This window comes from Arachis ipaensis, chromosome B06 (assembly GCF_000816755.2).
Source record: "Arachis ipaensis cultivar K30076 chromosome B06, Araip1.1, whole genome shotgun sequence".
In the NCBI taxonomy this organism is placed as follows: Eukaryota; Viridiplantae; Streptophyta; class Magnoliopsida; order Fabales; family Fabaceae; genus Arachis; species Arachis ipaensis.
Window position 1 is genome coordinate 10,980,703 of NC_029790.2, and position 10,885 is coordinate 10,991,587.

At 31.9% G+C, this 10,885-nt stretch overlaps 1 protein-coding gene across 1 annotated transcript; it reads left to right on the forward strand.

The window, feature by feature from the left end:
• LOC107645996 (protein NRT1/ PTR FAMILY 4.6) lies at positions 2,413-5,467 on the forward strand. Its single transcript, XM_016350164.2, has 5 exons — positions 2,413-2,714; positions 2,841-2,928; positions 3,024-3,241; positions 3,314-3,855; positions 4,171-5,467. Exons 1-5 carry the CDS (start codon positions 2,712-2,714, stop codon positions 5,054-5,056), a joined length of 1,737 nt encoding a protein of 578 aa, XP_016205650.1. The 5' UTR covers positions 2,413-2,711; the 3' UTR covers positions 5,057-5,467.

Sequence of the window (10,885 nt, forward strand, 5' to 3'; positions counted from 1 at the left end):
TTTATTAATAAGATTAAAATGAAAAAAAAAAATTGAATATTAAACTCTTCATATTCCTTTTATAGCTATAGAATTGTATAGATATATTTAATTAGCGCGTCAATTAGATGTCCCTGTGCCTTTGAAAACAAAACCGAAAATTTTTTTTTGGGTGATAGAAAACCGAATTTAAAATCTTGGAAGATATTTTTAAATCATGACAATATTCAATCAATCAATCTCAGTCTCACTAAAAAATTATGTGCGTGTGGTGGGGAAAATAAAATTGTGTAGAGAAATTAAAACATAGCTATCCACCTACCCAAAAATAAAAAAGAAAGAAAAAGAAAACATAGCTTTGATAAGGCAGATGAAGCTCACTTTTCCATCATTGAATTTGAAAGAGTTTAAAGTTTAAATGATCACATTTATAAATTTTTTTTCTTTCTCCCCCTAATAATATTTTGGTCACTTCCAGCGAAATTTGTCTTAATCATTGATTCACATGCACACCCACCAACTAATAAGAAAACATTCCTCCAATTAAAGTAACAATAATGGAATTGTGGAGGTTGAAAACAAGCGATACAGTGAACACAATGCATGTTGAGAAGGGAAGAAAGAGATATCAGATAACATTTATTACAAGCAGAAATTTATTGAGAGAACTCAATCACTTTGGAAAAAGCACTAACAAATTTGTGGGGAAAGAAGTGATAATAACGGGTGTTAAAGCATATGCATGGCATGGAAGGTAGGGTTAATATATCAAACTTTTTTAAAAGAACATTTAATTTATTTTATGAATATTGGTGAGGAGTGAGGACCATGATGTTATGTCTCTGATCCCAAGTAGAGAAGAAGCATCAACATTCAACAGCCACTATGAAAGACTAGTCACTGATTCGCACATGAAATAAATTTCCATCCACACGCAAAGAGCATTAGTAACTTCTCTTACCTGTTTCAATAGCTACAAATAGTGCTAATAATTTATCTCCCCATTTTTTTACTATTTTATTATGATTACCCCTGATGGAACAAATGATGCATCTTGATCATGGTATGAAATATATATTAATTATACATGAATGAATGTAGTGAAGGACAAGACATAATAATATACAGTGAGGGTAGGATTTAACTGAGCATGGCTTAACTTGAAAGATGAAAGAAAAGGTGTATGGAGATGAAGGGGGTGACACCAAGTCTTACACGTTTTTGCCTCATATAACAGTGTGGAAGATAGAAATAAAAGGTGTTACTCTGTTGTCAGTTGACAGTGATTCTTAAACGAAAAAAGATTCAGCATGATTGAGATACTACTACAAGTTAGACTGCTATTTTGAAAGAGACACTTCGGATGAATTGGATACTCTATATCACTAGAGTAAGATCACAAGGCAAAAGTAAAGTTAAAGAGAGGGAAAAACAAACAACTCTCAGTTCCTGTATGTAGAGTGTAGAGTGTAGAGTGTAGATAGATATCCATAATATGAGGGAGAAAGTGACATTCATGGGGCTTTTATCAAGCATTGGAGCTCTATAAAAACAACATGGTAGACACACTCTGAGCTGTACCATGTGACAAATGCTTTCAACTTTCAACTTTGAATATTTGTTATAATGTTTTATCTCTAGAGTTTAAGATACATTTTATAATTTTAACATTAATTGCACCTTGGATATGGAAGGAAAAGTCAACTTTGACAAAATGGATTGTGTGTTTCCTTCTTGAGGGTACATATTATGTTTTAAAAATTACCATGGCAAGGAAAAAAAAATATGATGTGCATAGTATCCTTCTGACAAAGGTGCTTGACCATAGCAGGAACAAGTTTCAACCTCATTATTCCTCACTTTAAAGTAAAGTATGATGAGAGAGTTAATGGTCCAATCTTTCACACGAGGTTGCTGACAGCTTTAACTATGCAATTAGTAGTAGAATTCACACTGACACACTCAACTTCTTAGAGCTACCAAATTCTATTTAGAGGTCTTTTTCTCATGACAATGAATAAAAATAATTAAGAGCTAAATGATAAGAATCCACGTGATATAGATATGCATGATGATGCTACTTTAAAGTCTATATATAGTTGATGAATTTGATAATGTGTGATATGACCACCTAATCACATGATGCATGCTATGAATCAAATCAAGCAGGGGAAAAGGTTTAGCAAATTTCTTCTATATTTCATTTCAAATTCAATTTGACCCATCAACTTTTCTGAAAGCTTCTTGTTTAGGCATTTGATAACGTAGCTAGAAATGGATTGTTCAACAAAGACAAGCATATGTATTAGGAGGAGTGGGGCACTATGTTGGCTTGATTAAAATAATTTGATTGATTTAGCATCCATAATTATCACCCCTTAAACCCACTTGTTTTCTCCTTATACGTGATTCTGTATCAATAATACAGCTCAATATTTTTATTTTCTTTTTCTAAATTTCTGCCTTTTGAATTTGAAAAAAGAGACACATAGCATGATAAATAGAATGGAGGACAATAAGTGAATGATAAGAGGCAATGAAAATAAGGCCATAGGAGTTACTTTTTCTGAACTCAAAGTTACTCTCTTTACCATCATTTTCTGAAATAGAGCTTTTCTCAGAAGCTTCCCTTTTTGGGTTATAATTATATGTTCACAGAGCACCATTTCCTTTGAACATCTATCACATACATTCTTGTCTAAACTCTAAAACTCTCCATTCACATCTCAAGAATGGTAAGCCTAGTGTAGTAGTCTTTCACTTCATTCCATGCTGCTTCTCTAATCTCTATCTCTTCACCTTCTTTGATTCATTGTACATACATATGGTTGATGACTTCCAATCCTGATCTTGTCATGCAGGCAGACCAAGAGGAAAAAGAAGAACAGAAGCTCCTAGCAGAATGGAAGAGAAAAAAAGGTGGATTCAGGGCTTCCATGTTCATCTTTGGTAAGCAAGAAAAGAAAAGAAAAAAAAAAACTTTTAATTCTGTTGTGTTGTTTTGCTTGAAGGCTTTTAATTGTGTTGTTCCTGTTGTTGTGTAGTGTTGTCAGCATTGGACAACATGGGATTTGTGGCAAACATGGTGAGCCTAGTGCTTTACTTTTATGGGGTGATGCACTTTGATCTGTCAAGTTCAGCCAACACTCTCACAAACTTCATGGGTTCAACTTTCTTGCTTTCCCTTGTTGGAGGCTTCATCTCAGACACATACTTAAACAGATTCAGCACATGCTTGCTTTTTGGATCCCTTGAAGTCATGGTAAGTAGCTAATAAAGTAAACAATTAACACCTGATATGTCACATTCATATTCACATGTAACTATGAATTAGGCATTGGCAATGCTGAGTGTTCAAGCTGGTTCAAGGCATTTACACCCAGAAGCATGTGGGAAATCAAGCTGTGTGAAAGGTGGTATAGCAGTGATGTTGTACACATCACTGTGCTTGTTGGCATTGGGAGTGGGAGGGGTTAGAGGCTCCATGACTGCATTTGGTGCTGACCAATTTGATGACAAGGATCCAAGTGAAGCAAAAGCTCTTGCAAGCTTCTTCAACTGGCTTCTAATGAGTTCAACTCTTGGAGCAATCACTGGTGTAACTGCTGTTGTTTGGGTCAGCACTCAGAAAGCATGGCACTGGGGATTCTTCATCATAACCATAGCTTCCTCCATTGGATTCATCACTCTTGCTATTGGAAAACCATTCTATAGAATCAAAACTCCTGGGGATAGCCCCATTTTGAGGATTCTTCAGGTTCTTGTTGTGGCTTTTAAGAACCGAAAGCTGTCACTGCCAGAATCACACCAAGAATTGTATGAGATCAGTGACAAAGATGCTGCTGTAGAGAAGATTGCACACACCAACCAGATTAGGTGACTCTGCTTTACACTTATGCTGCTTAATAACTTGTTAACAAACTTGCATGCACAAATTAAAAGCTTACTTAATAATTTTCTGGAAATGATAAAGCCAAACACAAACACACAACTTGGTCCAGCAATTGCGCATGTTAGGATTCATTCAACACGTTGGGCCCACTAAACTTTTATATAATCTTTGAACACTCATTCCATGCCTTTTAAATCATGATAGCGACCGTGCTTATATTTCGTTTTGGAAATAATCTTTTAAACCATGATATTGATTAAAGTATTAGTTTATTATTTTCTTTTAATGATGATGATCAGGTTCCTAGATAAAGCGGCGATTGTTTCAGAAAAGTCAAAGGCAGATAGATGGAAAGTGTGCACAGTAACACAGGTAGAAGAAGTGAAGATCCTAATAAGAATGCTACCAATAGTGGGAAGCACCATCATAATGAACACATGCTTGGCACAGCTTCAAACATTCTCAGTTCAGCAAGGCAATGTAATGAACCTCAAACTGGGTTCTCTAACAGTTCCAGCACCTTCCATTCCCGTTATACCCCTTGTCTTCATAACCATCTTGGTCCCCATTTACGAACTATTCTTCGTCCCATTCGCACGCAAGATCACAAACCACCCCTCAGGAATTACACAACTACAGAGAGTTGGCGTAGGCCTTGTTCTCTCTGCAATCTCAATGGCAGTGGCTGCAATTGTTGAGGTGAAAAGAAGGGAGAGAGGGAGAAAAGACCCTTCTAACCCCATAAGCCTGTTCTGGCTTTCGTTCCAGTACGCTATATTTGGTGTTGCGGACATGTTCACGCTTGTGGGACTGTTGGAATTCTTCTACAGAGAAGCTCCTTCGGGGATGAAATCGTTGTCAACATCGTTGACGTGGCTATCCATGTCTCTTGGATACTTTCTGAGCACGGTGTTTGTGAATCTCATAAATGGTGTTACGAAAAGAGTGAGTCCTAGTAAACAAGGGTGGTTGCATGGTTTTGACTTGAATCACAATAATCTCAACTTGTTTTATTGGTTCTTGGCCATTCTTAGCTGCATTAACTTCTTCAACTACATCTTCTGGGCCTCAAGGTACAAGTACAAATCTGATCAACTACACCCTCCTCCTCCTCCTGCTGCTGCTGCCACAAATCACAACAAGCCTTTAGATCAAGTTCCCCTCAGAAAAATGGAGATTAATTAGGATGCATGCTTAATTAATTAAGACTCATGTGATTATTATATATATTATGCTGTGCATGATAGAGGTTGTTGCTATTAGTGGTTGAAATGTCTCGTATGGTAACATGTGTGCTTTGTATGATTGATTTGATGTTGTTGGATCCGGCACTATCTATGTGTCTTCGAGTTTCCAGATTCTTAATATTGAAGCTTGTTCAGATGAGTTGTAATTGGGTTTGGAGCGATGTTAATTAGTTAACAAGAGTTGAGAGAGTTAGTCGGATAATAAAGGGTCCTAAAATGAAGGGAAGTTCGTGTTCGTAGCTATCTAGTATCTATCATGTACGTTTAAAGAGCTTGTTTAGTGAGCCACGTGCATATACAACTTTATTCAAATGAAAAGAGAATAGAATGACTATGCAACAATTGCATAGAAAAAAAAAAAAAAAACAAATTCTATGGTGCTCAAGAATTGATGTCTAATTTGTTTAAGAATCTCGCTAGAGAGTCAATGGAGTATTTGTACGATGTGTACAATAAATTATTTATTGGGTCCAATATAAATTAAAAAATGAATATCCAAAATAAAATACTACTAATTTCTTAAATACAATACACTCATACTATCCAAAATAACCATTCGAGTATCAGGGATAATAAACATCTAATATGCTAGTGAATCGAACATCCCTATACTCTTATTGTACACATTGTATAAATACTCCATTGGCTCCCTATACTTTCTCTTTATTTAAAAGATGGAAGAAGAAAATATGAACTTCACTCTTTATATTTGTATCATATAGTGTAAAAATTAGACCTAAAAAGAATTAAAGATAAGTGTATAATATTTGTTGGTATTTGAGGTGGATGTTCTATATCGATGGTTGGAGACATAGTAAAAAATGGGTGTTTTTATTTTTTATTTTATTAGAAGAGATAAAAGAATTATCTGATTTTTCAGTTTGCAAATGATAATATTCTGTTTTGTCATTTTGAGGAGGAAATTATCAAAAATTACAAAAGACTATGCGGTGTTTTGAAATAATGTCAAAATTTTGACAAGTCTAATTTAATTCTAGTTAATTGCAAGTAAGATTGGAAACAAAAGATGTGCTTGGGTTGTAAGGAAGCATCACTATTAGTAAAATATCTTGGTATATCTTTCGGAATAAATTCAAGACTTGTCAAGACATGAAAATTAGTAATAGACAAAGTGAAAGCGAAGTTCAGTATGTGAAAAGTGAAAATCCTTAATAAAGCTAATAAGCTGGTTCTTATTAAGTATGTTCATAATAACCTTCATGTGTATTATCTTAGCTTGTATATGATACCAAAATATGTGGCAGAAAAATTAATTTCGTTGTAGAGAAGGTCCTTGTGGAGTAAAGAGGATGAAAAAAAGAGATACCTTTAGTGAAATCGGAAGTGGTGCAGGTTCCGAAAAAATTAGGTGGACTGAGGGTTGAGGATGCTGTGATTCAGAATACATCTCTTTTGTTTAAGTGGTGGTAGAAGTTTTTGAAAGAAGATTGTTCGCTATAAAAGAAGATTTTGTGTTCATGCAATAATTTGAATCCTTCAGAGTTGCTTGCTAGTCAGCCTACACCTATACAGGTTCTTGGAAGGATATTTGTCAGTTACAAATCAAATAACCACATGTAAGGGAGAAGTTGATTGGAGGTTTGTCTATGAAATTAGGAGATGAAAGAAGGATTCGGTTCTGAAAAGACAACTAGCTACAAAGTGGTGCTCTAAAAGATATTTTTTCAAAAATTTTTTCGATCTCAAACCAAAGAGGATCAGTTATAGGAGATTGTGGATTTTGAGATGAGGTAGAATGGATATGGAATTTTCAACAAAAAAGAAAGTTGTTCCAATGGGAGATGGGGCTACTGAACCAACTTTATAGAATCTCACAGTTAGTCAGGTTAACATATGAGAGAAAGGATCGAGTTATATAGAAATTTGATTAAAAAAAACGTTTATTCTACTAACTCTTTTGTACAGGTTATGCAGTTAGAACTACTTCCAAAAAATATAACAAGTTATAGTTTCGCTAATACTATCTAAAAAGACATTGTCCCACCAAGAGTTAAATTATTTGTTTGGTTTGTCTTGGTTGAACGGATTAATACTAAGAAAAGATTGTATAGACTAAGTATTATTGTCCAGAATGACATTGTTTGTATACTATGTAAAAAAGAGATTGAATTTATTTTTTAGTCGTGAGTATACTTAACAAATGTGGTGTACTTGGCTATTTGTCTTAAATAAACTGTAAACGGTTTGAGTTACTCTTAAGTAGCACTTTAAGAGTTGAAGAGAAGCATCTGATAAAAAAAAAGCAAAATTAGTGGTTGATTAATTTTTTTGTTGTTATTTGAAATGTTTGGATTGAAAAAATTGTAGGATCTTCAAGAACACAATTAAAATAGAACAATAAAGAGCTATTAAGAATAATATAGTGTTGACTCCTATAGTTGTTAATGATAATATCAAAAATGATTACGGATTGAATTATTTATTTATTTATTTTGTTATTTTGTTAATCTTTTTGCTTTATCATATTGTGTTGATCTTTTTTATTTTAAAAAAATATATAATATTATTTGATTAAAAAATATATTTTTTATTTTTTATAATTTTATTTTTATTGAGGAGGAGTACTAGGGGCCAGCACTTTTGTTAAATTCTGGCCAGCACTTAACCATCGAAAAAAAATTGAATGATTCTATACCATTAGATGCAATCTCACACCATTAAAAATATCATTAATAGCTAATTGATGGCTAAAAATTACAAAATCTATTGGCTCCTAAACTTTATCTTTATTGAGCCCTTAAATCAATTTTTAAATTTTTTAAATAGTGTAAATTTAATATATTCATTATCAATTTTTTTTTTACCATATAATACTTTTTTTCTTATCGTGGTAACAAAGACAGATGGTGTTTATAACTATATTCCGATAATTGTTTTGTCTAATTTAACTTTCTCTTAAAGGGTTATTGTATGACTCTTTTTCTCATGAATTCTAATGTGACCACAGTCAATATTTTTGACATTATGCCGTGCACAAGTATGATATCATTGTCATCATAAAAAATAACTAAAAGAGTTTGTTTGAAATACTAAGAATTAGATTTCACTCAAGAATTGAATTCTTTTTTCTGCTTTAAAACAACTAAAAATGAATGATTTGAATTTCTTTAAGAATTTTAATTTTTATTTTTTCTTCATTTGTAAATAAGACAAAAAAGGGTCTGATTTCCAAATCAACTCTCACACTCTTCAAACTTAAATTCTGTTCCATTAATATATTGTAGTCATTCCAAATTATGGAATTGAGTTTCAAATAGAAATGAATTCTTTTTTTAAAGGAAATAGAATTCTTTTCTCATGTTAAATGGTTTTCAAACAAGCTTAAAACATTTCAATCTTTAAATTTGGTATAAACAGAGCGAAATAAGACTCTATATCCTACTTCGATTAAGCGGCACAAAGTTGTAAACCATACTTGATCATTGGATAATGGATAGTGTCCAACTCGAGTAAAGTTGTAGTGGTCATTTTAGTCAGTCTTCACTTAACTCAATTTAAGTAGTGTCTTTTTTGTCTATCAACCTTAGTTCACACGACATCTTGTTTTCTTTCCATTTTAAAGGTCTCCGATTTAATTATTTAATATTAAGTAATCTATTTGACAAAAGAAAAAATTTATCTAATAAAAAAGAAAAATCAATCATAATTATATATACATATTTGAATATGTCTAAATTATAAAAATTTAATTATAAATTTAGTAAAATTATAAAAATTAATAAAATAATTAAATTTAATTTTTTTAGTAATATTACAAGGCCAACACAATTTATTTATTTTTTGAATACTACTACACATATAAGTCTTTTTGGCATACAAGTCATATAAGTCACTTACATAATGAGTGCGTGAAATCATGTTGTTCCTCTTTGTATCTTGCGTTCTTTCTCCTCTTCCTCCTCCTTCTTTGCGTTTCTTCTCATTTTTCTTCGTGTGTTTCATCTTTATCGTCGTTTTTTTTATTACTGTTGTTGTTGCTGCATTTTTTTCCTCCTCCTCTTTCTATTGATTTTGCAACATTATATATTTTTTTCTTTGTTTAATTTTTTTCTCCCAAAAAGAATTATGAGAATATGAAATAAGAAGATAAAGAAGAAGAAGAAGAAGTAGCAGAAGATGAGGAGGAGGAAGAGGAATAGTTTTAAATTATGCAGAACTTATCAGCACATGTACACCAAAATTTCTTAAATAATACACTCGAATATCTTTGTGTTACACCTAAATATCTTTGCGTTACACCCAAATTTGCTGCAAATACAGAAAAATATTTCTTCTAATGCTGTATTTTTTTCTTCTTTTTTTTTCTTATTTCTTTCTTTCTTTTAGTTGAATGAATGTAAGTTCATCATCTTTCAAGTAATTTTGTAACATTATGTGTTTCTTCTTTTTTTTTTTTTGATTTTTTTTATTCTTGTTAAGAGAGTAAAATAAGAAGAAACTTAAAAAGTTAAAACAAAAAGAAAAAGATGAATAAGAAAAAAAAAAGAAGAAGATGGTGATGATAATGAAAAAGAAGAAGAAGAAGAAACAGCAGAAGATGAGAAAGAGGAAGAGTTTTGAATTATGCAGAACTTATCAGCATACATACACTGAAAATTCTTAAATAATACACTCGAATATCTTTGTGTTACACCTAAATTTGCTGCAAATACAGAAAAATATTTTCTCTAATGCTGTATTTTTTTCTTCTTCTTCTTTTCCTTATTTCTTTCTTTCTTTTAGTTGAATAAATGTAAGTTCATCCTCTTCCAAGTAATTTTGTACCATTGTGTGTTTCTTCTTCTTACTTGTTTAATTTTTTTTGTTTTTATTCTTATTAAAAGAGTAAAACAAGAAGAAACTTGAGAAAATAAAAAAAGAAAAAAAAAAGATGATAATGATGATGAAAAAGAAGAATAAGAAGCAATAGAAGATGAGGAGGAGGGAGAAGAAGAGTTTTGAATTATGCAGAACTTATCAGCACACATACACCTAAAATTCTTAAACAATACACTCAAATATCTTCGTGTTACACCCAAATTTGCTGCAAATGCAGAAAAATGTTTCTTCTAATGCAGAGCTTTTACATTACATTCCATTCAAACCATCAACGATGAAATATTATTCACCTACAGAATCATAAACTACTAACGAAAAAATTAACTAGAATTGAACAACACCTCAGTCATTTGATTGGATTCAAAACAATAATTAATTTCGTTTTAATTCAATTGACAATCTGAACTTGAATTATTTATTATCTTTAACAACGAGATAACTGATGATGGAGGAGAAGGAGAGAAAGGAATGAGGAGAAGAAATTCCAATGAAAAAAGAAAGTGGAAGAGGAGGAGGAGGTGGTGTTGGTGACAACGATAACGAAAAAGAAGAAGAAGAACGTGCAGCAGTGACACGAAAAAGAACGTACACACGTAAATATAAATAACTTGTAAGGACTTGTATAAAAAATAACTTGTATGCAGAGAATAACTCTTATTTTTTGTCAATAGTTAGCCAATAATATTTAAAATATTGACTAAAAATATGGTGTTAACTTATTACACTACAAGCCAATGGGTTATAGCTCAAATGGTGTTAACTTATTACACTACAAATATTGGATTATTAACTAAAAATGTTCACCAATATAAATTAAAATTATTAGTTCCTTAAACTTTTTTTATATCCGTTAATATCTTAAAATTACCTGATCATCTTTAGATTAGTTATATTTATTACTCTAAATTTTAAATGTTAAATTCTAAAT

Coding starts and splice junctions, on each gene's coding strand:
- LOC107645996 (XM_016350164.2), top strand. Junction 2,929..3,023: donor GGCTTCCATGTTCATCTTTG/GTAAGCAAGAAA, acceptor GTTGTTGTGTAG/TGTTGTCAGCATTGGACAAC. Junction 3,242..3,313: donor TTGGATCCCTTGAAGTCATG/GTAAGTAGCTAA, acceptor ACTATGAATTAG/GCATTGGCAATGCTGAGTGT.